This window comes from Crotalus tigris, unplaced genomic scaffold (genome assembly GCF_016545835.1).
Source record: "Crotalus tigris isolate CLP2741 ecotype Arizona unplaced genomic scaffold, ASM1654583v1 scf7180000018105.1476442, whole genome shotgun sequence".
NCBI classification, from domain to species: Eukaryota; Metazoa; Chordata; class Lepidosauria; order Squamata; family Viperidae; genus Crotalus; species Crotalus tigris.
Genome location: NW_024096826.1, coordinates 299,346 through 327,004, shown reverse-complemented (window position 1 = coordinate 327,004; position 27,659 = coordinate 299,346). Strand labels below are relative to the sequence as shown.

The 27,659-nt window shown below is 36.0% G+C and overlaps 1 protein-coding gene across 1 annotated transcript in view; it reads left to right on the top strand.

Moving 5' to 3' along the window:
• PGAP1 (post-GPI attachment to proteins inositol deacylase 1) overlaps nucleotides 1-27,659 on the top strand; it is a 68,567-nt gene that overhangs the window by 24,357 nt on the left and 16,551 nt on the right. The window contains exons 8-19 of the mRNA XM_039347971.1: nucleotides 2,428-2,533; nucleotides 6,347-6,402; nucleotides 7,732-7,815; nucleotides 8,927-8,976; nucleotides 12,450-12,501; nucleotides 12,707-12,784; nucleotides 14,437-14,512; nucleotides 14,847-14,920; nucleotides 15,024-15,075; nucleotides 16,583-16,649; nucleotides 22,511-22,616; nucleotides 24,076-24,114. Coding sequence (XP_039203905.1) covers nucleotides 2,428-2,533; nucleotides 6,347-6,402; nucleotides 7,732-7,815; nucleotides 8,927-8,976; nucleotides 12,450-12,501; nucleotides 12,707-12,784; nucleotides 14,437-14,512; nucleotides 14,847-14,920; nucleotides 15,024-15,075; nucleotides 16,583-16,649; nucleotides 22,511-22,616; nucleotides 24,076-24,114 — 840 coding nt within the window. The remainder of the gene's footprint in view (nucleotides 1-2,427; nucleotides 2,534-6,346; nucleotides 6,403-7,731; nucleotides 7,816-8,926; nucleotides 8,977-12,449; nucleotides 12,502-12,706; nucleotides 12,785-14,436; nucleotides 14,513-14,846; nucleotides 14,921-15,023; nucleotides 15,076-16,582; nucleotides 16,650-22,510; nucleotides 22,617-24,075; nucleotides 24,115-27,659) is intronic.

The following is a 27,659-nucleotide window of genomic DNA, read 5'->3' as shown; positions in this document are numbered from 1 at the left end:
ACAAAATTCTTATTTAAATTTGTTTTCCCTACACTGTTCAAAGCATTCTTACTGGTTAAGATTTTCTCAAAATTAGTTACACTTAAGTATTAAGTCTTTTTTCTCATACAAGCCATCCCAACACTTTTGCATTTCTCATATCTTAAAAAAAGGGGGGAAATAAAGAAAACATTTCTTTTATATAAACCATTATAAAACATTTTTATATTTCTCATGTCAAAAACAAATACAAAGGAAAAAAGAAAGAAAAAATACTGTATTACTTGAGGGGTTCATCCCTCTTAAATTAATCTTCATTTATATCCAAAATCTTTCTATTTCTTTAAACAGAGGTTTAATTTTTAAATATTCCCTCTGGTAAATCCCATCATCTAATTTCTTAATTCTCACTTTAGCTTTTTTTTTTTTTTTTTTTTTGCCAAACATCTTTCCTGATCAATATGCTTCTCTGAATCAAAGAATCTTCCCATAATCTTGTAAGTGTTGTTGCAGGTACAAAAGGCAAAACAGGTAAGATGTTTGTATAGGAAGGTTTCGCCCCTTTGTATTCACTGAGAATCTTTTCCTTTCTTTCTTGATTTTATTTATCATTTTTTTGTCTCTCAAGTTCTCGTAGTTCTCCTGGCAGAATCCATTTTGTCAAATATTTTTTCTTGTCCTCAAACTTATTTTGTGATCTTAGAGTATACGTTATCTTTTCCATGTCCAGTATTTCCTGTAAGTTTTTTTCCAGCTGGGTTAAGTCATACTTCCTTTTATTGTTAAGTTCCATCTTAAAATCTCTCTCCTCTATCTCGTATTCAGTTGTCTTTTTTTCCTGCTCACTCTCTATTTTTATTTTCTGAGAATTTTTGTGTTGTAAAGTTAAATTGGAGATGTGTTCATTTATATTTTCAAAGTTATTTTTAAATTCCTCGTGGTTTGAGATCATTGTTGTTTGGATTTGTGGCAACACAGTTTAGATCTTCTTCTGGAAAGTATTTGTTTTCTTGGTATATTCTTTCTGCAGATCTCTGGTTTTCTATGATAGCCAAAAATCAGGGTTTTCCTTTCTCTGAAGACAGCTTTAGAGTCACAGTCAAGTTGGTATTTGTAATCCAGAGACGTCATTTTTTTTTCTAAAGTTTATAAATAGCCCAAAATGTTCTCTCTTTTTTGTCACAGCTATTCTCTGTTATTAAGACATTGAAGATCACCAAAAACAAGTTATCTTTTCCTGGGCTTTACCAGCTCCTGTAATAAAGCAACTGCTGTTGTATATTTTCATCCACCACTAGATGTCAGCATCAGTTCATTTTTTCAGAAATAGACAATTGTTTACTTCTATTATTTACTTCTATTTTCATGGTTTAAAAAGAAAATCTTAACAGAATCAACCGATTTCAAATTTATCCAGATTAAGTCTTATATTCATTTCATTTCAGTATATTTCTGTTCCCTCTGAAAAATTTAATTCGCCGCTTCTATCTGCAGGAGGGTGAGGCAGATCCCCTTCCTTCTCACATTTGGAGGCATTTTGCTTCTAGGGGGTTTTCTTTCTCCCCCCCCCCCCCCGGAAATCAATTTTTAAGTAGAAGAGAGAAAATCACTATTGATACCCAGTTCCAAACACGTTGTTTACAGTCAGCTTAAAGTAGTTCTTTTGGTCTTTGGCTGTTTGTAGTTTGGACTAGGCTCCGAAGTTAAGCTAGCCTTTTACCTGATGGTTCCTGGAGGGCTTTTCCTGGACCAATTGGATCGACTGCCATCTCTCTGGAGTCAGCAGGACTTCCTTCTTTGTTACCTCTATGGGGCAACTTCAGGCCCATTTAGGGTCCACTAGCTAGCAGAAATCATCTGTAGGTGCGGAGCTACTGTGCAAAAACGGAAGCCTCGGATTTGCTTTTCATTTAGGATAACGCTATTCTAAAAGAGCTTCCAAATTTCATTAAAAATATGTAATATTCCAAATATGTATGAAGAACAAAAAAACCAGGAAAAAATGAAGCATTGACCAGGCAATACAGAAATTAAATTAGTGAAATATTTAGTTACCTTTTCTCTATTCCTTCAGAGAATACAGAAGCCTTGGAAAAGATACTATCTCTGTGTTAATTTTCTGCCTGGAAAATTCTGCTACCTGCAGATTCCAGTTTAAATCTAAGGCTGAGGAAAATCAATTAATCCTCTTGGCTTCCAACCTCTAATCCAAAACATTTAGTGTTTTGTTTTGTTTTTCGAAAGGAGAAACTCTTTTCTGTCTACCAGAAAGGAAAGGGGCTGGGGAATGTGGTCTGCTTATTACAAATGTGCCCAAACCCATATGATTCTGATTGAAGCTGAAAAGATGTTGATTTTGTGTCTCCCAATGTTATTAATAATGGTTGGCCTCACATTGAGCCTCAAAAGCTAATTAAAGTTTTTCTTTTTGTGTTTGTTAATTCATAGATATCAGAAAATCCCCAAAGAAAAGTTCTGGTCCTAAATCACCATTTTTTAAAATATCCAGGAAAACTCTTTGAAGAAAGACCTGAATCACTTACTCAGTTAACAGGTTAGTGTGCCCAGTGTTATGGTGTGTCTATAACTTCCTTTGATGAGTAAGAGTAATATTAAATCCAAATGAATTGAAGCAATATATTTCATTCAGTTTTTTCCTCTTAAGTTCTGGGAAGTAGCATAGGAACCTTTTCTGTCTGCAAAGCTCAGATCATTAAACCATTCAAATGATTTAAAATATTCTGTTCATTTACTGTTGCTAATATAAAAGCTAATTGAAAAAGAATAGGCGACTGAATTACAATACTCAGGTAATCTTTGTTTAGTGACTGTCTTGTTAGTGGTCGTTTACAGTTACAACAGTGATTAAAAAAATAACTTTACGACCGATCCTCACATTATGATCTTTGCGGGCCCATAAAGCAAAGAAAAGCTGAAATAAGATCATAAGCATAGCACTGGTTTCATTTAGAAACTGCTTCACTTAGTGACCAAGTTGTCAGTCTCAGTTATGGTCAGTAAATGGGGCAACCTGTAAGGAGTCATAGATCAGATCTTGTCTTAGCTCTGAACTTTTTAAATAGCTGCTTTTTCAATAAAGATGTAATGTGCAATGCTGCCCTAACATTGTAGCACTACAAAGCCCAAGACAGGTAGTATTCTTAAGGTAAAAACCAAGCAATTTATTTGAAGATCCAGCATTTAAGCTTATAACTGCAGTTTTCCAGTATGAATACATTTTTTAAAAAAGCAATGTGAGTTAATCTAAAGGTAGCTTTTTGTTTCTTTTCTATAAATGCTGGAGTATTTTCTAGGAACATTTATCTCTCTGTATATGTGCTTATTCCTTCTCTGTGTGATGTCTGGGCCTGGGCAAATGCATAGATTAAATAAGTGTTGCTGTTCCATGTGAATGTTTTCTCATAATGTGGTTTTAAGCAGACAGCATGATGGTATGAACAAAAAAAAAGTCCTTTTTAAAGTAGGTTCCTATGGACTTCCAGTTTGACATCGTGGGGTGATGGATTCAGGAAGTCAGGGCTCCATCTTCTACGTTCGATTTTGCCCCGATAGGGACTCAAAAGGGTCGAAAGCCACCCCAAAGAAGCAACAAAAGAGGGGACCCTCGATCGCAGGAGGGCGGTGGCCTTTCCGTTTGATCCGAGAAAGGCTTCCAAACCGGCGGGGAAAAGACTGGCTACATTCATGTGGTCAGTCAGAAGCTGTTGACAACCAAAGAAAATAAGCATTAACGAGCAACTTTCGAGCAACGTGGATGGAACTGGGTGAGACCCTATCCTCTCTTTAAGACTTTCTTCTGGAAAAAACCACCCAAAACAAAGAATTCTCCCTGAAGAGAGAGGGAAGGGGAATTTCCGCCCTATTTCCTCCGAAAAAGAAAACCAGTGAATTAATTGCTTGGGGGAAAACAGAGAAAATTACAAGATTAATTTGGAATCAATACATATATATAGCTTTGAAATTTGGGGACTAAAAGTGCTTTTGAGATTTTTTTTATTAAAAAAAAAGGAGACTTGAAAACTTGTAATATGTTTGGACTTAAAAAGCTAGAAGACAGCATCAACAACATCTAGTGGCAAACCACAGCACTACAATTTATTATGTTTAAGGGAAACTTGGCTTGAAGCCCAGACCCAGATAAGACTTTTGTTGTCCTTGGAAACTTTCACTTTTCTAGATTGCAGCTGGGAAAGGGGGAAAAAACCTCTTGGGCTGTTTATCTGTGTGGCAGAGACGATAAACTATTTTGAAACTAGCCTGCCTGGACCCTGAATATAAATACTAACTGACTTTTAGAGCTGACTCGTGGAGCTAGTTACCTGTAGAAGAAACATGCATTATGGATTGAGATGATGGAATACTGTGGATTATAAACCTTTGACTGATGAACAACTTTTAATTTTTTCTCTCTGGACAGAAAGGACATGTTTCTCATTGGACAGAAAAACTTGAATTTTGCTTATATTTGCTTAGGGGAGGCTTAAGGATGGACTGGTAGGCTGTCTGGATAACTTGGAGCTCAAATGACAATTGACTGGAACTTTTTAAATCCCTAAATAGATTGGACTACGGAGATCACATATAAAAACAAAATGAATCTTCCATACTCAGCTTTAAATGGTAAAAAACCATCTCTAACACTTATCTCCAAAGTTCCCAGCTTGACATATCAACAAGAAAATGTTGTCGAAGCTCAGAAGGAATTTTTTTCTATGTTAAAATTAACACAAGACAATTGCCTTAGCTCATGATGAGACTAAAAATAACACAAAGGAGATAAAAGAATAATTTTCTAATCCAAATCCAAAATTCAGAAAATGACTATAAAGAAGGAACTAGTAACCCCAAAAAATAAAATAAAAGTTAGAGGAAGCAGATCCAAAGATGGAGGACCTAAAGGAAGGAATTAACAAACAGACTCAGACAAATGAAGAATTAGAAGACATAGCAATGATACCGGAAACCAAAAAGACATCTTACCTGTCAAGATCGCAGGACACTCTTGAGGATAAGAAAGAAAAGCCAATTGAATAGAAGATAAAGCTGTTAGGAGAATTGTGGGAAATTGAAGAAGGAAGGAGGCTGTTTAATGAATATCAGTGGGCTGAGCGTTCTTCCAGATATATCTTAACTAAATTGTCTTACTTATTCCAAACAATATACATAAAAATAGAGGAAGAACTACTTGATGATTCAAAGGCATTGACTTGGAAAGTTAGTTGGCAAAGGAAGAAAGCTAGAATAAGACTGAAGAAAATAGAGGTTCTGACCCATTAGATGGGATATTATACTATTAAAGAGATTTTTGAATATGGCTAAGAGAATAGATAATTGTTAGAAATAGAAGTGTTATTAGAACTAAAAAGATAGTGTTTATAACTAGAATTTTATATTTTGGTATGAGAAGGGAAATATGAAAATACTAAGAGGGTTTGAACAAGGGAAGCCTTTGGTTGCCCAAATATAATTTATTATGAGAAAATTATAACCGATAGAGACACTTTGAGCACTGATGGGAAATATTTTTTTTAAAAGTGGGAAAAACAGGATATTGATTGAACAAATAGATAGTGCAAATGCAATTGAGATATCATTTGTCCGAAATGGTATAGGGTTTCCTGCCTGAGCAAGGGGTTGGACTAGATGACTTCCAAGGTCCCTTCCAACTTTACTATTACTATTACTACTATATGTTTTGGTTAGAAAAGATATTTGAAATTGACACTACTGATATTATATATAATATTAGAAAAATGTAACAAAGGCTGATATTCAATTGTATATGTATTAATAGCAATAAGAATTATATTTGCCCAGTATGGAAACTGCATAACACCGGAAGAAGAGAGGAAGCACTGGATAATGTAGTATTGTACCTAGATTGAAAAAGTTAATATGTACCACTGAATTACTGATGGACTCAGACAACACGTTGTTTATTAAGTACTTATTGTAAAACTAGAAAATTAATAACATACTTATAAAGAAAGTATGTTCCTATGTTATTCTCATTATTGCAACCACGAGTGTTTCTGCAATCTAGCATTTCATGATTTAATGTTTGATATTCCAACTAAACTATTAAATATAAAGATTTAAAAGCCTTATGTATTTATGAAAAGCTTGAAAAAGAATATATGGTAATGATACTGATGCTAATTTGCCTGCTCCGAACTAAAATCAGAGGAGAGGAATTTGTTTTTATCATTTCAAAAATATTTGTTTGTCCATGTTAAAAGGAAACATGCTATTTTAGATTTCATAACAAAATTATTGTGGTATGGTAATGCAGGACAGGAGGAAAAAAAGTAATCCAGTCTGAAGAAAAGTATTGGGTTTTTTTCAGAAGCATCAATTTGGATCAAGGTAAAAGCTTCAAAATGGTCCTACAAAGGATTCAATGTAAGTAATACTTTTCATTTAAAATTGAATTATTTATTAGATTACGTAGAAGCTATTTTTTTTTATTTTTATAAGGTCCTTTTAAGTTCAGGCAGGTTTATCTAGCAGTGCTAATGTTTGAAATTAGCACCTTTCCTATGAAAAATATGTGCTCTACCACTTATTTACAGCTCTTTCTCTGATGGAAAATCTAGAACTGAATATAGTGTGGTAATTATTGAACCAAGGCCTCCCCAAATCCAGTCTAGCTATTGGGATGTGCAAAACTTTTGTGAGCTTGAAAAGTTCAGAAGTCAAAACGACAACCAAATGTTCCAAGCTCAGAAAAATCATTCATTTCAATTTACATTTCACATCTGCCTGGATTTTTTTAAAAAAACTGTCCAAGCCATGATGATTTGGAGAGTGGATTAATGAATGAAAACAGCAGATACAATAAAAATAGCAGAGAAAACATTAAGGAGTATTATTTTAGAGCATAGTATTGGTAGGTAGGTTTACTGATGAATTTAAATTTTTTGCTATGGAAAATTGGAATTCATGGGTTGTTAAATTATATGACTATCCCTATGTATATTCTCTTTATATTAAACTTTCTTTTTCAAGCTAGTTGCAAAATGTAAAATGTAATAGGTACCATGCCTTACAGATGTTGTTGCTATGTTGTTCGAGCTGCAAACACAAACACTATTTTGCTTTATTGAATTTTGCAAGCAAATATTGAAGTTCTCTGTGCCTATTCATGGAAAAGATGCTTCAAGCCAGTTGTCAAGAGAAGTACAACTCTTACATTGTGGGCTAAGATTGAAGCAAATCTATTGCTATCAAATTTTACCTTAGTTTAGTTTCATGGTTGTGCAGGCATCTGCTGTGACAAGCCTGCTTAATAATAATAATAATAATAATAATAATAATAATAATAATAATAATAATAATAATAATAATAGTAGTAGTAGTAGTAGTAGTAGTAGTAGTAGTAGTAGTAGTAGTAGAAGTAAAGTTGGAAGGGACCTTGGAAGCATCATTGCTTCCATCATTGCTTCCATTTTTTGCTATGAGAATTAAAAAATATTTTAACAATTCACTTAACTGATTTTTCTGTAGTTGGGTAATAAGTAACATTTAGCATGGATTATCACCATATTGATATTTGTGGTCTTTGCATGGAAAACAGAGCAAATTACATTTGTCAATTTCTCATTGTTCTGTATGGTAGAATACTTTCAATGTTTAAACGTTTTATTCTACCGTCTAAAACATTATAGCACAATTTCTTAGTGTATTTGTTTTATTGTGTTCAAGTAAACATTTCTGTCTTTTTCTAAATAGGAATCAGATGGAAAATATTTTATTTTTTCCCTCTCAAACCAAAGAAAATCATACACTCATATTTACTGCCAAAACAGTATATTGGTAAGAAATTATTTCCTTCCTGACGTTCATTTTCATTGTTAGATTATAATGCATCTGTTTTAAGGAATTTTAATGTTTTAAGCCAGGGATATCAAACTCACAACGTCACGTGACGTATCGCAATGTGTCGTGACTTTTTTCTATTGCCGGCAATGGGGTGGGCACGGTTTCGCCATGATGCATCCAGCCTGTGGACCGGCAGTTTGACACCCCTGTTTTAAGCCAACAGCTTCTCTTAACCTCTATGTAAACTGGATGATGTCATAAATGGGAAACTAAATCACAAACTTTTCATGGCATCATCTGGTTTTTGTTTTTGTTTTTTGAATGCTGCTTCAAAGTATTAGTAGCACTTTGGAAGTATTTGGAAATGTTTTTAAGTGCTTGCTTCAACAGAATGTTTAACTGTTCTGTTTCTTTCACTCTTACAAGAAAATAGTAATGATCTTAGTATCATTTCCAACAGTCCTCGACTTACAACAGTTCATTTAGTGACTGTTCAATGTTACAATGACACTGAAAAAAAGCATCCTCATGGTCATGTGATCAAAATTCATATACTTGGCAGCTGACTCATATTTATGACTGTTGCTTGTCTCGGGATCATGTGATCACCTTTTGCGACCTTCTGATAAGTCACTGGGGACATGTCACTTAATAATCATGTCACTAACTTAATAACTGCAGTGATTCACTTAGCAACTATGGCAAGAAAGGTTGTAAAATGAGGCAAAACCCATTTAATAACTATCTGGCTTAGCAACAGAAATTTTGGGGTCAATTGTGGTCGTACGTCAAGGACTGCCTATATTTATCAAAGCAGTTTGCACCAATACTAGCAGCCAGTGCTGCTTTTGATCAGTGCTTTTTTTCTTTAAAAAAAAGGTGCTGGAATTCACACACATCATACAACCCGCCTTGCCTACCCTACAAGGTTCCATCCAAAAAAGGTGCCGGAACTCCGTTCTGGGTGTTCTATGAGGAAAAAAAAGCCCTGCTTTTGATAAATATTTTTAGGAAAATTTAAAGTAAATTATTGATAAGTTAAAAAAAATACAGTAGGAATCTACATACATTTTAATTTGCTCTTTATTCTCTTCTTAAACAAAAGGATACAACTAGTTGGATATATGGTTGTGCAAACAGTACTTCATCCAAGTGGTAAGTGTATTTTATTTTTATGAGATTATGAAAAAAATTTCCTTTTTAAAATATTTATTTAATTGAAGGGAAACCCCCTGGAGAAGATATGATACCTCCACTAGACTTTTTTCAGAGGTAGATAAAACATGTGTTGTGCTGTCTCATTGAAAACTAACCATTCTTCTGAAAGGGAAATTGGCAAAAACCTTCTAATAATCATCCCATTAGCCTGCTAGATATTTCTTCTAAGTTTGTCATGGTCCAGGCTCAGGATTCAGATTCTGAATCAACTCTGAAGAAGTTGCTGTGTCTGAACAAGAGGAAGGGTAGCCTCAGCACACACTTTATGCCAGATATTTTTAAAATAAATTAGAAGGTTGGAAAAAAGAAACAAAATTCTTCCATCCAGAATAGGCAGGTTTTCAAAAAGGACGTAGCTCATTAGATCACTGCACCACTTTGAAGGTTCTTACTCAGAAATATACTAACGGACACACAAAACAACCTCGCATTTTACCTCTATCTTTTATTCAGTTGACAGATCTCGATTATGGGAGAAACTAGTAAGGACAGATATTGATAGGTACCTTCTCAAACTAATAATAATTACAGCTAGAGAAAGAATGGGCCTACAAAGGTCTTTGTCAGATCCTGTTTTATTGGAGAGAGGAGTTAAAACATGGCTGTTTAGTTGTTCCTTTCTTACTTCATATTAATGATATTGTGGCAGCCATTAAGTCACAATTTATTTTCTCCCCCTCTCTTAATGGATGAAAAATGTTACTGTTCTTTCTTTATTCATGTCAGAAGGACCTTCAAATTATAGATATACAACCTTCAGTACTGAGCAAATAAAATACGTGAAAAACAGATCATAAAAGTATGGTACATGTAAAACATATGTAAAATAAATAGGATTAAAATTAAATGACATTCGCTCAGTATTGGGCCACATTGATAGCATTTTCTCTCACCAGCGCAAAGTCTTCCTCTATAAATGTTGTATGCTCCACAGCATATGTGAAATGGATGCTCCACTTGTATGTTAATGTATGTTGATCATAGGGCTCCTATTTCCTGTACCAGGACTGATCTTTGAAGATTATTGGTCAGATTAGCTGACTGTTATGAGAGGAAAAAAAATTGAAGATAACATAGTTAAAACAAAGGTACTTCTGACAGAAGTAATATTAAACATAGCTGGACAATTACTGCCAACAAACAGAGCAATTTTTAAATACTAGGCATCACTTTTCGTAAGTTCCTTATATTGAAAATACATTTAATTACTATCTAAAAACTGCCCAACATACAGTGGGCATTATTCAGAAGTTTTAATATTCTAAAGGAGAACAGCTGAACTTAAAATATTCCAGAGCAAAGTAGTAGTCCAGGTGTTGTATGGAGCTAAGATCTGGGGGTGAGATGAAAAGGTTATTGCTCAATTGGAAGAAGTCCAAGGAAATTTTGCAAGTGCCCCATTGAACAATGCCTATGTCCTTGTGGTGTTGGTCAAGTAGAAGGCATTATTTATTATGTCCTTCCCCTGCCCATTTACAAGGAATTTAGGGCCAAATTATAGTTGGTAGGTAAATTCAAGGACTCAGATCTCAAACAATTAAACAATCATCTTGCAGGCTGGTTTCCAGTTGTTAACAATCAGGTTGCTACTTGCTCTGCTGTCATTTAAATTTAGAAAGAAATTACTGAAGTTCTTAGTTGTACCTCTGGCTTTATTTTGCTTTAAACTTCTTACATATAATACCCTTATAATTTGCAATCTTACTATTCTACTGCTACTTTATTGTATTTTATGGTATACTGTATGTTATGACCTGTAATTACAACAATAACACACTTGCTTACTAATGAAAAGAGTAATAAAGCAATCTTAAAGCAATAAGGTATAAAACAATATAAAATGTAATATAAAAGATAACATCTGAGGGAGAATTATAGTAAATAATTGTTAAATATCTACCAGGGAATTATCATTCACGAAAGAACTACTGTAGGGGGAGTGGCTAGGCATAACATACAGATAGTCCTTGACTTAAGATCAATTGTTTAGCAATCATTCAAAATTATGACTGCCTTGGAAGGGTTGCTCTACTACATAAACCATAGTGCTTTCCCAACCCACGGTCACATGACCGCATCTCAGTGCTTGGCAACAGGCTGGCATTTACAACTAGTTGCCGAGCCCCCTCCCAAGATCATGTGATTGTTAATTGCAATCTTCTCTGCTGGCTTCCCCAGAAATTCAATGAGGAAGGTTGCAAGCGAGGGGAGCTGAAGTTTGCAGGGTATCAGCTGCAGTCCTGCAGCCCCATGAAGGATTTCCCCTCCATACACGGAAAGAAGTTGAAACTCTTTAGTGAGCTGCAGAAAGTTTGAGAGTGAGAGGGCTGCATGCTGCTTTAATGGTGCAAAACAACTTTATCCCGTGTTTTTTTCTTACTAGGTTATCCCATAACCTCCCTAGCCTTCCCTTGTGTTCTACACTCTTTTTCCATGACAGATCAGTCCATACCCCACTGTTCACAAATATCTATGTCACAAGGTCTCCCTGGTCCTTCTCTGGGGGGTCGTTTTCAGCCTACTCTGCTCTCTAAACAACAACAACAACAATGGTGAGGATAATGTTAGAAGGGACCTTGGAGGTCATCTAGTCCAACCCCCTGCTCAGGCAGGAAACCCTATACCATTTCAGACAAATGGATGTCCAATCTCTTCTTAAAAACTCCCAGTGTTGGAGCATTCACTGCTTCTGGAGGCAGGTTGTTCCACTGGTTAATTGTTCTAACTGTGAGGAAGTTTCTCCTTAGTTCTAGGTTGTTTCTCTCCTTGAATAGTTTCCATCCGTTGCTTCTTGTCCTGCCTTCAGGCGCTTTGGAGAATAGCTTGACTCCCTCTTCTTTGTGGCAGCCCCTGAGATATTGGAACACTGCTATCATGTTGCCTTTACTCACTCTATAAATTTAGTCCTAGCTCTCTTTTAGCCCTTAGACTAACTTTAGTTAGTTCTAGCCCTCTTTATCTGCAGTAATGATACCTTTCTTCTTTCTTTCCTAGCTTCATCCTATGTTTATTTCCAAAATGTTTTTTGCAATATGTTTAATCCTTTTCATTATAGATCAGCGTTGAATCCAAGCTGTGTATTAGTAAATACACAGTTCACTTCTTGTGTCTTTGCCTCATCGCAAATACCACAAAATACTCCAGCCCCTTTCAAAAATAGCATTATTTTTATTAATCAAAAATAAATGCTTTCTGAGAAACTGCTTTCTGTGGACGCTATTTTTACTATGTCTCAGCTGCTGTATTGAGTATTGATAATAGTGAAATTAAACTTGTTTTCTAAATTTGTTGCTCAGATGAAGAAAAGTACTAGTTTTGAATGGATTATTATGCATTTCATTCTGAATACATAATTCATGAATATTTTGTATAACAGTTCTAATATTTTCATTTTAATATAAATTTCACAGTTTGCAAGCGATTGACTTGTCTTGGAATGCTGAGTTACTACCAACGGTTAAGGTATTTGTTCTGAACCTCAGAAACAATACTATATATGTGAATTTATAGTTCTGTGACTTATTATGAAAAGTATCATCTCAGACTGCAGTATAAGGTTTTGTTCTAATGTTATTATATATTACACAATTAAATATAATTAGATAATCTTTAACCTTAATTTTTAAAAACATATTCAAGCATTATTATTATTTGCATTGTTTTTTAGATTGTGACTTTGAAACTTCAGGATTATCCATCTTTGACTCATATTGTGCTTTACGTACCAGTAGTTAATGGTATCAAGGTAAAATATATATTTTTAAACCAAATTTTCAGAAATGAAATGTGAATATCCTAAATGAATTTGCATGTTATGTCATGGTGAATTTGCCACAGCAACAATCTTGTTCTGTTTGACCATAGCATATGCTGTAATTAAAGCAGACAGTTGATATTTTATATTTATAATGGACGAAGCCTTCGCTTGGTTTCAGTTACAATGGTAAAGGGTACACCACTGGTAGATCTAAAGGTTGAGGAAAGATTTCTATGCGAGTACATAATCAATCAAGCCTTTAGGGTGTTTTTTCTCCAGTATCTGGGTTAAACAACCACAAGTTCTAAATGACATATTGTATTTGGAATGGATAGAAATCCACATATTAATTGTAATATGACAGTAAGTAATTTTCAGAACTACAGAACACATGCGCTGACACAAACATACATTATTCCTGTTAAGTTTGACAAGCAATCCTCAAATTACAACTTTTTGTTCAGTGACTGTTCAAATTATGATGGCAGTGAACAAAAGGATTTATGACCAGCCCTCAAAATTATGGCCATTATATTACCCTCATGGTCATGTCAACAGCATTCAGGCACTCGGCAATCCCATGGTTATGAGATTACTGATCCTTGCTGCCAGCTTCCCACAAGCAAAATCAATGGGGAAGCCAGCAGGCAAGATCACAAGTTGTTCAGGTTACAGACCGTTCTCAGCCTTTCTTTGCTTGCATGTACCATGTCTTTCTTCACTCTTTGCTCACTCTCATCCACCAGTGCTCTCCTTGCCCAGCCTCTCTGCATTCACACTCACATGCACCCCCCAGGACTCTCTTTCACCATACTCACACAATCATGTGCCCATGAACACAACTCCTTTCCTGGTTTCCCTTTGCACACACACATGCACACATCCCATGCCATCTTTCCCTGGCCTCATGCCACCTGACACACACACCTCCTGTTTCCTGTCTCCCTGCACTTGCACACATACACTCCACATCCTCTTTCCTCAACCTCCCTGTGCATGCAAACATGCACACATCCACATTGCACCCTCCTTCCCTGGTCTATCTGAGCTCATACTACTCTGCAGTACTCCCAACTCACATGAGACCTGTGCCAGGACCTCTGAGAACCTCCCCCCACCGAAACACCCCATGCTCCTTACCTGGAACTGTTAATGATCCATGTGTCTTGGGCTTACAGCTGCTTAGACCAAGGGTGTCAAACTGCCTGCCCATGGGCTGGTTGTATCATGAGGAGGCCACACCCACCCCAGCTCCGGCAGTGTGAAAAAAGTCGTGATATGTCGCAACATGTCACATGATGTGGCGAGTTTGACACCCGTGGCTTAGACTATCTGGATCGCCACTACAGTAATAAATGATGCGTTCACGTGATCTAATGCTTTATGACCACAGTTTAGTGATGGGAATCCTGGTCCCAGCTGCTGCCATAACTTGAGGATTACTTATACTTAATAATAAGCTTGATTAGCAATGACAATATGTGGTACAATTAAATAACATACTGTCCTGTTCTTGAAATCATTTCTTATGATGCTAAGTTGATTATTTCCATATATTTTCAGTGCCTAAAATGGAAATACATGGGCTACAGTATAATCGGGGGTGATTTAAACAATTATTTTGTATGTTTGTCTTGCAGTTTATTTTAGACTGTGAGTTCTTTAATGAAGTTTCAAGAATAGTGGAACTCCCTGTAACCCATCTTTTTACTTTTGGTAAGTTCAATTCATTGCATTTGACATATGGATTAATTTTGCTTCTCTCTTCTCCTCTAATTGTGATTTTAAACCTATAATCCTATGCAGATTTCTCTGAAAACTGCTCTCACTGAACTCAGTCTTGTTTCTAGATACATATAAATAAGATTGTGTTCTTGTCTTTTAACAAAACATTTTTATAAAATGGTTTAAATTTTTTCCATATTATTATTTATGTTTTATTAATAAGGAATTTGTGTCTCTCTGTTCAGCTAACATTTAAGATGTCTTCTAAAAACCCATTTTAATTTTTATCTTTTAATTCTAACTAACAAAGCAATGATTTCTACAGGGTTTTCTTCAAGCAAAATCATACTAAATTCAACTGGCCTTATTCACATTGTTCAGCTCCAACATTTTGGTCAGGTATTAATTTTTGAAGTGTATACAGTACATTATTTGTTTGGTAGAATCTAATGTGGATTAGTTTTGGGAAATAACACTAATCTAGTATGTTATCTTTCTTTAGATATATCAGGCTTTTAGGATTTTTATAGAGAGTAAATGCCAGATTCTCAAAGGTAAATTTATTTCCTGAATATTATTTTCATATATACAATTATTTCTTGCTTGTTTCTTGTACTTTTTGTTGCGTTATCATTTCTTAAATCAGACTAGTAGTATCAAAACAAAACAAAGTGAGAAATTACTGAAACCAGTAACAGAATAACACAATAACAACTTGGAAGGGATCTTGGAAGTCTTCTAATACTACTCCCTACTCAGGCAGGAAACCATGTACGGTAACATTTTAGACAAATGGTTGCCCAGTCCCTTCTTAAAAACCTCCAGTGTTGGAGCACCTACAACAGCCCACAAATTGTTCCACTGATTAATTGTTCTAACTGTCAGGAAATTTCTCCTTAGCTCTATTTTAGGTTTAATCTGAAAGTGTGTATTTTAGGAGCCATAAATCAATCAGTCAGCAAGAATTCCACAATCAGAGGGCCAACCACTGAGAAAGTTATAACTCTTTTGCCTACCCATCTTAGAAGAGGGCTTATCATCAAAACCACTACAGCTGATATCAGAGTTCAGGCAACTCATAGATGAAATTCTTATATATTTTATATATAAATAAATTTACTAATATATTGAATTGAAATTAGAATAAATTGGCAATGCATATTCTCATTCTCAAGATCTAGCAATATATTGCCCATTACAGCCAGAAGTTGTGACAAATGTTACGTGAAGTGCCCATGTGACCACCTCTCTTACAACTCCGCATCCCTGCTCTTTCTGATACAGTCATTAAATGAAGATGCAGATTGTTAAACGAAGCAAGGAGTGAGGCTCTGGGAGGTCTAGCACAGGCCCTGCTCAGGACCTCCCAAGGCTTCCCCCACCCCCTGAAGCACCCTGTGCTCCACTTCCCACTCCTCAGGATCCCTGCATCACTTGGGCCTGCTTCTCACTCCACTGGGCCTGACACCCTCCTCCTCAGCCTGTGTTACTCATTGCACATTTATCATTCGAAAATCTCTGGAGCTTGGATTAGTGAAGGAGGAAAGGCCACTGCATTGCTGGAAAATGGTACCCGCTTCCAAGATCACCTCACCTCACACAACCCAGCAATGGAGCGTCATGTCCTCCTTCCCCAACCCAAGCATGAGAGTTCCAGGACTCTAAAAGGTAAGTGCCTGTGGTGACCCAGTGTGGGAAATGGAGGGAGATAGGCTGGAGGGGGGGAGCTCTGCAGCATTGCTGCAGTCTGTCATAAGGGCAACTTTGTCTGTAACTTTGTCCGTAACTTTGGGAACAGATTGTAAGAAGCTTTTTAGGGGTCTGCCGTACCTTTGTTGTAAGACAAAGATTACCTTTAATAGGACCTCTATACCCTACTTTTGGGATTGGGGATGTTCATAAACTTCTGCAACTCCAAAATGAGACTTTAAGAACAAATTGCTATTGTTCAAACCTGTTCTTTTGATCGGAATTGATTGGCTACTACCCAAATCCTTATGATTTGTTGAACTTGAAGTACGTAAAAAATGTTTTATTTCGTGCTTTCATTTGTCCCTTAAGAAAGAAAACCCAGTGTGTATCGACTTCATATACCATGGTCACACGAAGATTCTTTAACTTTGTCACAGTAAGGATTTCTCATTCTTCATTTACATTGTTGAAATATAATCGGCTATAAAGTATTTTCATCTGCCTATTTTACAAAATAGATATCTTTTACTTCTGATAGATAAGCTTCATATAATAGGCTATAAAGTATTTTCATCTGCCTATTTTACAAAATAGATATCTTTTACTTTTGATAGATAAGCTTCATGAAAATTATGTTAAAAATCCAATTTATCCCACACAGTCATCTGCCTAAACAAGTAAGTAAGGAGAGTGAGGCAGGGCTACAAACTTGTGCCATTACCTTTTAACTTGTATACAAGTAACTATGGCTTCGGACTGAAATTGGGACTGGATTTCTGGTTATAAGTCATGGTAGAAAGTTGAGGTACCCAGATGACCAGATCTGATTTTAAGACGCTTGTTGTGACACTTGTTAAGCAAAATCACCATGTTCATTTAGCAAATCCATGCTTGTTAAGCAAGCATCATGGTCATAAATGTGAATTCATTCTGAATTCCAATCTGGAAACAGGCAAAACTGCCAAAACAGGCAAAAAACATCGCAAATTGTGGCCAAGTGACAATGCAACCAGTTGTAAAAGTGAGCTAGTTGTGAAGCACCTGAAATGCATTCATATGACTGCCGGGGGGGGGGCACAATACAGTATTTTATGATAGTTAGAAGTGTTTTAAGGGACATAAAGCACTGTTTCAGGCCTCTTGTAATTTTGAACAATCATTAAGCTGAGTACTATTTGAATAATTTATTTGGTTTACCATCAAAACAGTGTCTAATTTTCTTTCCCCAAAGCTAGCTTATAGACTTACCACAGCTAATGATGTAGTTCTCCTATCCGATACCTTGACTGGATTAAAGTGCGTTTTGAGAGCCTTTGCCTTTTATTGCAAGGACAAAGAATTAGTAATGAATTTTGAAAAAAATATAAAAAATGGAAATCTTGATATTTGCTAAATGCCCTAGGTCACAAGTCGGCAACCTGCGGCTCTGGAGCCACATGCAGCTCTTTGAGCCTTCCCCTGTGGCTCCCAGCCTCCTCTGCCATTTGCAGAGAGAGAGACAGAGACAGAGAGAGGCACTTGCGCTTCCTTGCTTCTCTCTCTGTCTCTCTCTGTGTTTGTGTTTGTGTGTGTGTGTTTGTGTGTGTGTGTGTGTAAAAGAGAGTAGACTCACGGGGTTCTCCGACAAGCTGAAAAGCTTTTTGGGTGGGGCTCCTCCCTTTGCTGCATCTCTGCAGGAAGCAGGAAACAGGAAGGGCAGTCAGCTATGCTGACTCAGGAATTCTGGGAGTTGAAGTCCATGAGTCATAAAAGAGCCGAGGTTGCCTACCTCTGAACTTGTTGGAGAAAAGCTTGAAGCCAGCTTGCCACGTGAGCAGAAGATCAGAGAGAGGGAGAGAGGGGGGAGAGAAAGAGAGAGGGAGAGAGAGGGAGGGAGAGAGAGAGAGAGAGGAAAGAGAGAGAAAGAAAGAGGGTGGGGGAAGAGGACTGGCAGACCAAAGGCAGAAAGGGAGAGGGAGAGAGAGGGAGGGAGGGAGGGAGAGAGAGAGACAGACAGAGACCCTTTTGACATCTAAAATGAAGATAACACTGCATATATCCTGTTTTACCTTTATGAGATATGTATGTTTGTGTGTGTATATACATATACATATGTATGTATGTATGTATGTATGTGTATGTATATATTAAAGGTAAAAAAGGAAATATGCAGTGTTATCTTCATTTTAGATATCAAAAAGGTTTTACGGCTCCCAGTGTTTTGTTTTCAGTGGGAAATGGGTCCAAGTGGCTCTTTGAGTGTTTTGGGTTGCCTACCCCTGCCCTAGGTGACAATTAAATGGCCATTTAATTGAGCAAATTGAGGCTTTTCAGTATCTTAGACTTATTTTTCAGACTTCCAGTAGGAGAAATACAGTGTCATTCAGAATCTTCAAATATCATCTATGGCAACTCGAATGTTCTGATTGGGACATTATTTATCTACCGTTGAGTGCTTCTAGATCTTGTATGTTCATATGTTAAGGTGACCAACCATCCTCCTTTAGGGAGGACAGTCCTCCTTTTGTAAGTTCTGTCCTCCCTCAAAAAGTGTCCTCCTACATGTCCTGCTTTTCAATATTTGAAGACTAATCTGCAGGCCTTTTTTTTTTTTTCTCATACAGTAGAACGCTCAGAATGGCGTTCTGGCATCTTTTTTTGATGGTTTTTTTTCAACTTGCCTGAGCTGTGCTACTCCCCCGATTGGCTTTGTCTAGCCAATAGGAATTGCTGCTGAGCGTGCCAAAACACCCGGCCGGCAAACTTTGCACCCCTCCCTGCTACCCAACTACACCATCTCCTAGTTAGTTCCAAAGATACCTGGAGGAGACTAACTTCCATTTAGGGATGGAAAAATCAAAAGAGAAAATGCCATTTCAACAATAAATTGAATAAGGAATTTCCATTCATCACATCAAAGAAGGATAATATTGTTTTCTGTAATATTTGCAGCGGAGAATTTTGTATTGCAGTTGGGGGCAGAGCAGCTATAATAAAACACTTGACCACCAAGAAACATAAGCAATCATCAGATGCATCTGCTTCCAGTTGTAAAGTAACAAGTTTTTTTAAAACTTCAAAGTATTCTGAAGATGAAAAACAGTTAGCTGCAATGGAGGGAACATTTGCATTCCATATCATACCATAATTCACAATCAAAGTTTTCGTAGTATGGATTGTATAACTAAATTATTGAAAAAGTTTCACGATGCTAAATTTTCGTGCGCCAGGACAAAATGTGAGGCTATTATTAAATCAGTATTTAAAAATTACTGTGACAAAATACTTACAGAAGACTTGGAAACTGCAGCATTTGTAATGGTTTTATCTGATGCATCCAATCATAATGAAACTAAATTGTATCCAATACTAGTAAGATATTTTAATGTTACCAAGGGCATTCAAGTAAAAATTTTAAATTTAGAATCCATTGAGGGCGAAACTGCTGAAATTTTGTCAAACCATCTATACAGAGTAATAAATGAAAACAATTTGAAATCCAAAGTTGTTGCACTAACAGCTGATAATACAAACACAAATTTTGGTGGCCAAAGACGCAAAGGGGTGAATAATGTGTATGTAAAATTACAAGATTTACTCCAAAAGAAAATACTAGGAATAGGTTGTAATGCACATATTTTGTCAAATGCAATCAACAGGGCGTCATGTGCCATTGCCAATTGATGTAGAAGTAATGATAACTACAATTTATTTGTATTTTAGTCGTTTTACTGTTCGTGTGGCTACTTTAAACCAATTTTGTGAAGAAGCGAATGTTCAATACAAAAAACTTTTAGGATATTCAAAAGTTAGATGGCTTGCTCTAACACCTTCTATAGAGTGTGTTCTACAATTATTTGAGCCTCTCCGTTCATATTTTTTAAGTTTAGACAAATGTCCTAAAATCCCGGAATCCTTTTTCAATAGTGAAATATCTGAGATATTAATGTATTTTGTACATAATCAAGTATCTATTTTTCACAAAACGATTCAAAAGATTGAAGGTGAACACATCTGAGCGACAGAAGTTAGTCTTATTTTGAATGACTTTATCCTTCAATATAAAACTCGATTTGAAGAAAAATTTCTTCCTTTAGTTATAAAAAGAAAATTGTCAGACTTAGAGGAATCAAATCCGGGCATAATGGAAAAGTTTATCAAAGAAGTGCAGAATTTTTACCTAACATGTTTTCAATATATCGAAGAATGGTCTGAAACAAACATCACAGGAAATAACAGTTTTCAATGGTCTTTTTTGACTTCATCGCAAGTATATTGGACAGATATTGGATCTTGTGTTGAATTTTTATCTAAAGAAATGCCAGACATTAAAATAGATGACAATTGTCTCTTTGAAGAAATTAGAAGACTGAATGTATTTTTAAATTCTGAAAAATTAATACAATGGGAAAATAAACACGTTGAAATTGATAAAAGATGGGTGGAAATATTCAGCCATTTCAAAAATGAACATATTCCATGTGAAAATTTATTTATTCTTGTTCAATTTACGTTGTGCTGTCCTGGAACTAATGCAGCAGTTGAAAGGGTTTTTTCAATTGCTAACGATTTTTGGAAAAGTGAGAAATCGAGATTGAATGTTGATACTCTAGCTCAGTGATTCTCAACCTTTTTAATGCCGTGACCCCATAATACAGTTCCCCATGTTGTGGTGACCCCCAAGTGGGTGTGGCCACCAATAAGAGGGAGTAGGACAGCTAGGGAAAAAAATGGCGGACAGCATGGTTTGGCGACCCCCGTGAAATGGTCATTCGACCCCAAATGGGGTCCCGACCCACAGGTTGAGAACCACTGCTCTAGCTGCAGCACTTGCCGTAAAATTCAATATGAAGGATATTTCTTGTTCAGATATTTCCAATATATTATTAGAAGATGATACATTGACAAAAAATATTCATTCAATTGAAAAGTACTCATTTAAATAATAATTAATAGGCATGTAAGCATAATTATAATATAAAATTTTATTGTTACAATGTTTTTTATTATGCATTTATCATATTATAGTGTATTCTGTATTATTGTTGCAATGAATAAAATGTTTCTTTTATTTACGATATTTTTTTCTTCAGTTTATTTGTGTCCTCCTTTTCATTGTAAAATAGTTGGTCACCTTACATTTGTATGTTGTATGTTTTACACTCTGGCTCAAATGTAGTCCCCTTGTTAAGACTGAAAGTAAAATTTGACTAATTTTTTAACTACAGTTTAAAGCTTAAATATCCCCCATAAATATATCCCTTTTGATATTAGGTGATTATTTCATGATAGATAGAATAGATATTTACTAAAGAAGCTGTACTTCTTTGGATTATCTGAGGGAGGTCTTTTATTTAGTTTAGAGTTGTCTTTGAGCTTTTGGCTGAATTGGAGAAAACATTACATTTGACTTGCCTATTAAGAGATGGGTTATGGGATGAAGAGCTATTTATCACCTCTTCCTAGTTAACTTATTTGTTAATAAGTGAAGAGATTATGAAATTGTTTATACTTGTCATGGTGAGGATGGGAAGTTGCTTTCTTAGGGGGGGAGATTTATTTATTTATTTTTGCTCTGTTGCACCTTTTTTCCTTTCTTTTTAGTTTGCATTATCTTTTATTGTTCTATCTAAAGCTGCTAATAAATGTATTACAAAAACATTCTCCTGAAAATATTCAAATATGTACATGCAGATACACACACACACACACACACAAACACACACACACACACACAAACACACACCCTATGGTGAAATTTCTCTATCAGTCCATGATACTTCTCATTTGTATGCTATGGAATAATTCCAAAAATGGTAGAAGAGGCTGTATCACTCCCTTCAATTCTTATTTTTCCAAATACTTTCCATCTTCCACTTCCATCAGTCCTAGTCTGATTTTTTTATTTCTGACTGACATTAAGCAGGGTTCATTTGAGTTTTTAATTAGATTGTATCATCTTTTAAAGTTTCTTTTGCTGTGGAGTGGAACTAATGGGCCACTTGTCAAAATATGAAACTCTGAATCATTCTAGAGGCTTTTGTCATAAAATATATTATTAACGTTTTTGCTTATTTCTTGTGAGCTGCCTGGAATATTTTGTGATTGCAGTAGGATATATATTTGATTAATATATAATAAATAAAATAGATGGAATTGCAGAAAAATATTTAGTGTGTTTTTTTTTAAATTAAGTGCTAATATTTCATGTTGCTGCACCTTCGTGACTGTAGCATTTATGTATATCTTAAGTTTGATTTCTGTTTAGCTGTGATGCCTTGCTTTGCAGATTAATAGTTTTTAAAATAATTATTTTAGGGATCCTTTGACTGAGATTTCTGCAAAATTGCACAATGCACAGCCTGAAAATGACTCTACAGTTCCTTTGTTGAAAATTTATTCATCTTCAGATTGTCAATATGAAGTAAGTAAAAGCTATACAAATGCTCAATTCCTTCTGTTTTTCTTCAGAATAAGATATCCTATATTGTTTTATTTGTTTATTTATTTTATAAATTTGCATAACATCTTAGTCACAAAAGTACAGTACTTCTATGATTTGTATCCATAGTTAATGAAGGTCTTTTGAAAAACTGAGGCTAAATGATCTTTGCTTTCATCTTCAGTTTATTTGTAACTTAAGGGCTCATTTTAAATATACAGGGTTCAGTGACCATTCAAAATTGCTATGGGGTTGAATGAGTGGTCCTTGAGATTATGCCCATTGCAGCAATCAAACACTTATGACATCCTGCAGTCATGTGATTGCAGGATGTTTGTGACCTCCCCTGCATGCTTCTCACAAGCAAAGTCAATGAGGAAACTGGCAGGGAAGGTTGCAGGTTGCACTGGTAAGTTCCCCCAATCTTTCTGCATTCATACCACATTATCCTCTTCCAGTTTTCCTGTATTCACACCAACCCATCAGCCCTTGTCCTTGTACCTTGCCACAGCACCAGCCTTCTCCAATTTGTGCGTGAACTGTGCCAGTTTCCTCCACGTACTTGTATATCCACATGCTCCTTTCCTGATACCCCTACCACTTCCTGTTTAACAGTCTGCAGGTCTTGGTGTTACGATGGCCACTGGGTTGTTGGGATTGTCATTGCTAAGCGAAACAACCACATGACATCTCACTTTACAAACACATTGCTTAGTGATGGCAATCCTGGTCCCAATGTCTTTGTGACTGGAGGACTATTTATGTTGTATTTCTTAAAAGATATCTATACTTCTCTCTGTGTGATGAAATGATAAAAGCAAGATTGAGGTACATCTATGATTGTATAATCGGCATAGCTGAAGCCATAAAACCAAGATAATGAATTGTGCTAGTTGATCTTGTGGACTAGGAAAAGCACCAATACTGATGATGATTGGAGGTGGCTAGTTTCAACCCATTGGTGAAATAGGTGAAAAAGTTTCATCCTAATGGTGAAAAGCATCAGTATTCATATGAGGTAACAACCCTCTCTGGGAGATATTTGAACTGAGACATTCGATCTTTGGAAGATCTGACATCGAAAGTAAAAAATACCACAAGAGTATCAGATTAGTATTAACAGCAGGACTTCAGTCTGCACTTGGCAAGCGACTGGAAGCTTAAGGCAGTTGTATAGGAGAGAGAAGCTATGAAATTTGGCCTTCAAAAGTAACGTTTATTTCCGTAAAACATTTTAGTAACCTAATATGGAGATCACTTAAAATGTGAATCACTGTGGACAAGGAGCCTTCATTTAGGAGAGACTGGGGTTCTAAAGTAGAAGGCATTTTGTGTACCTTGGTCACTTACTGTATTTATCTTTCCAGTAAAAGTTTTTAATTTTTTTTATCTCAAGTATTTGTTTTTAAATAAAATTTTTTTGATATATGTGTTAAACTAGGTAACTGTCAAGACCTCTTTTCTGCAGGTCCTTGGTCAGGTAAGACTTTATTTAATAATTTATACACAATTATGTTTAAGTAGATTCAGAGCAGATTTACAACTTAATACAATTTGATACATTTTAATTGATGAGTTACTGCAGGGCTGTCAAACTGGCAGCCTATGGGCCGGATGCGTTATGGCGAAACCGTGCTCACCAATTGCCGGCAATGGAAAAAAAGTCACGATACATTGCGACACGTCACGTGATGTTGCGAGTTTAACACCCCTGAGTTACTGTTAGAGCAGTGTGTTATTTAAGGTTTAATCATGGCCTTAAAAGGTTAATCGTGGCTTTAAAAATCCCTAAATAAAATTCATTTAGTGGACTTCTCTATGGAAGGTTTGTGCTTAATAGATTTGCAGTGCAATAGAAACTCTTAACTCTCCTACTATCATGCTGCTCCCTATATTCTATTTTATTTGAATATATCTCTTCTTAATTATTTCGGTCCTATTATTGTTTTCTATTAGATATTTTATTGTATCTGGCCTTAGGGCTATAATAAACTGATTGACTGAGGAAATAGTGTGAATAACTGATGGCTTCACCTGCTTTTGAGTAGTATCAGTATCTTTTTCCAACAAAATTGAATAGCAGAATGGGACATAATTCTGCCTTGTTATATTACAAATATACAATCATGAATTCGTAGAATCCATCATTTTCTATTAAAATAATTAATGTATGCCTGCCTGCTTTAAGGTAGAATTTAAAGCAGTCACATAATTACTCTAAAATGGGAAGGAAGTACATTAGGAAGATAATTTAAAATGGCAATTTTTTCTGAGTGCGTATAGTACTTACAATAATAATAATAATAATAATATTAGTGGATAATGGATAATTAGTGGATAGTGGACGTGGCAGTGCCTGGAGATAGCAGAATAGAAGAGAAAGAACTGGAGAAGATAACAAAATACAAAGACCTACAAATAGAAATAGAAAGACTGTGGCAAAAGCAAGCAAGGGTAGTACCAATAGTCATAGGCTCCTTGGGCGCAATCCCAAAACAACTGGAGCACCACTTGAACACAATTGGCATTGACAAATTCGCTATTAATCAATTGCAAAAGGTGGCCTTATTTAGAACTGCTTCCATCCTGCGATGATATCTGTAATACCATCAAACATCCATATCTGCCTATCCCAGGTCCTGGGTAAGGATTCGATAGGTAGACAAAATGCCAAATCCAGTCTGAACATCTGGCTGACTGTGCGATGATCGATAATAATAATAATAATAATAAAGTTGGAAGGGACCTTGGAGGTCATCTAGTCCAACCCCCTGCTCAGGCAGAAAACCCTATACCATTTCAGACAAATGGCTGTCCAGTCTCTTCTTAAAAACTTCCAGTGTTGGAGCATTCACTACTTCTTTGTCACTGGATACGTGAACATCTGTTACTACAGATCAAGTCCAACAAGACGAGGATATCTAAAACGAATGCACCAATTCTGGAAAGAACAACATCCAGAATCAGAAATAACAGAACAGAGACTAGCAGAACAACGCCGATTTATAACACGAAATAAAGTATTTACAGAAACAGAATTGGATGAACTGCAAAGGTTTACCCAGGGCAAAGAAATCAAAGCCTTACAAGAAGTAATTCAGAATGTAGAGGCAAACCAGGGGGAGTTGGCAGTGAAAGAATCCAGTAGAGATATACAACTGTTCTCATTTGGAAACCAGGCACCTCTTCCTCAGGAAGAACAAAACCCTCTAACTAAAGAAATAAAAGAATTGAAACAAAGAATAATTGAGCATCTAGAACAGCACAAAAACAACAGAATAAGGCTGCCTGCATTGAAGCTTGTTCCAAAGAAACAGCTAGCACAAGCATTAAAAGATGCAAATACTGCAATAGCAAGTATAAGCACCAATTCACTGCAAGAAACAAACCAACTAATGTACAGCACAGCTGCAGTTATAACAGAATACCTGGGATGCAAAATCAACAAAAAAGAAAAACAAACAAACAGTGCACCAGAAAAATGGAAGGTTAGACTAGAAAATAAGATCAGCAAGTTAAGATCACATGCAAGCAAGCTAGAACAGATGAAAGAAAAGAAGCTGAAGAACAAGAAGACCAAAGAATACCTAATCAAGAAATACCACTTAGAAACAAGGAAGATCAAGGAAGCACTGGAAATAATAAAGCAACAAATAACAGCTATAGCCAGGAAAATCAGTAGATATGAAGCTCGAATTGCAAACTATAGGCAGAACCTCCAATTTCAATCCAATCAGAAACTTTTCTACCAATCCATCAATGGAGAAACTGCAAGGAATCAGTCAGTACCTGACAAGGAAGAAACAGTGCAATTCTGGAAGCAGATATGGGATAACCCAAAGAAATACAACAAGGATGCAGCTTGGTTAAAAGAGGTGGATGCAAATAAAACAGAAGTTGAAATGAAAGAACTAGTAATAACAACAAAAATGGTAGAAAAAAGAGCAAAGAAAATCAAAAATTGGTCAGCACCAGGTGAAGATGAACTGCATGGGTTTTGGTTGAAACATCTAACTGTTATACACCCACTCATTGCCAAGCAGTTCAACAATATACTACAAGGAGGAGAAATTGAAAAGTGGCTAACAACTGGGAAAACCTACCTAATAATGAAAAATCCAGCAAAAGGGGCAACACCAGGTAACTACAGGCCAATTACCTGCTTACCAACAACTTTCAAATTACTAACTGGTGTGGTAGCTGATGCAGTACAACAGCATCTAGTTGAAAACAATCTCTTTCCACCTGAGCAGAAAGGAAACCGCCCCAATAGCAGAGGAACAAAAGATCAACTCCTAATAGACAAAATGATCTTGGAAAACTGCAAGAGAAGGAAGACCAACCTGAATGTGACATGGATTGACTACAAAAAGGCATTTGACTCTCTGCCACATGATTGGATAATCAAGTGCCTAGAAATAACAGGAGTCAGTAGAAACATCAGAAAATTTGTGCAAAGATCGATGGCACAATGGAAGACACAGTTGCAGATCAATGGTGAGAAGCTGGGAGAGGTTAATATCAAGAGAGGAATATTTCAAGGAGATTCATTATCACCATTACTATTTGTTATTGCACTGTTTCCTCTGTCAACAATACTGAATAACTCAGGACATGGTTATCAAACATCAAAAACATCTGCTAGACTATCCCACCTCCTTTACATGGATGATCTGAAGCTATATGGAAAAACATCATCTGAAATAGAATCGCTGCTCAACACTGTCCGTATATATAGCCAAGATATTGTAATGGAGTTTGGCTTGGACAAATGTGCCACACTTACTATCAAACAAGGAAAAATAATGAAAACTGAAGGAATCAAGATGCCCCACGAAAATAACATTAAGAGTCTGGATGAGGAAGAGTACTACAAATACTTGGGTATCCTTCAAGCTGACAACATCAAGCACACTGAAGTCAAGAAAAAAGATTAGAGGTGAATACATCAAGAGAGTGAAGAAGATCTTAAAGTCCAAACTCAATGGAGGAAATACCATAAAGGCAATCAACACCTGGGCAATC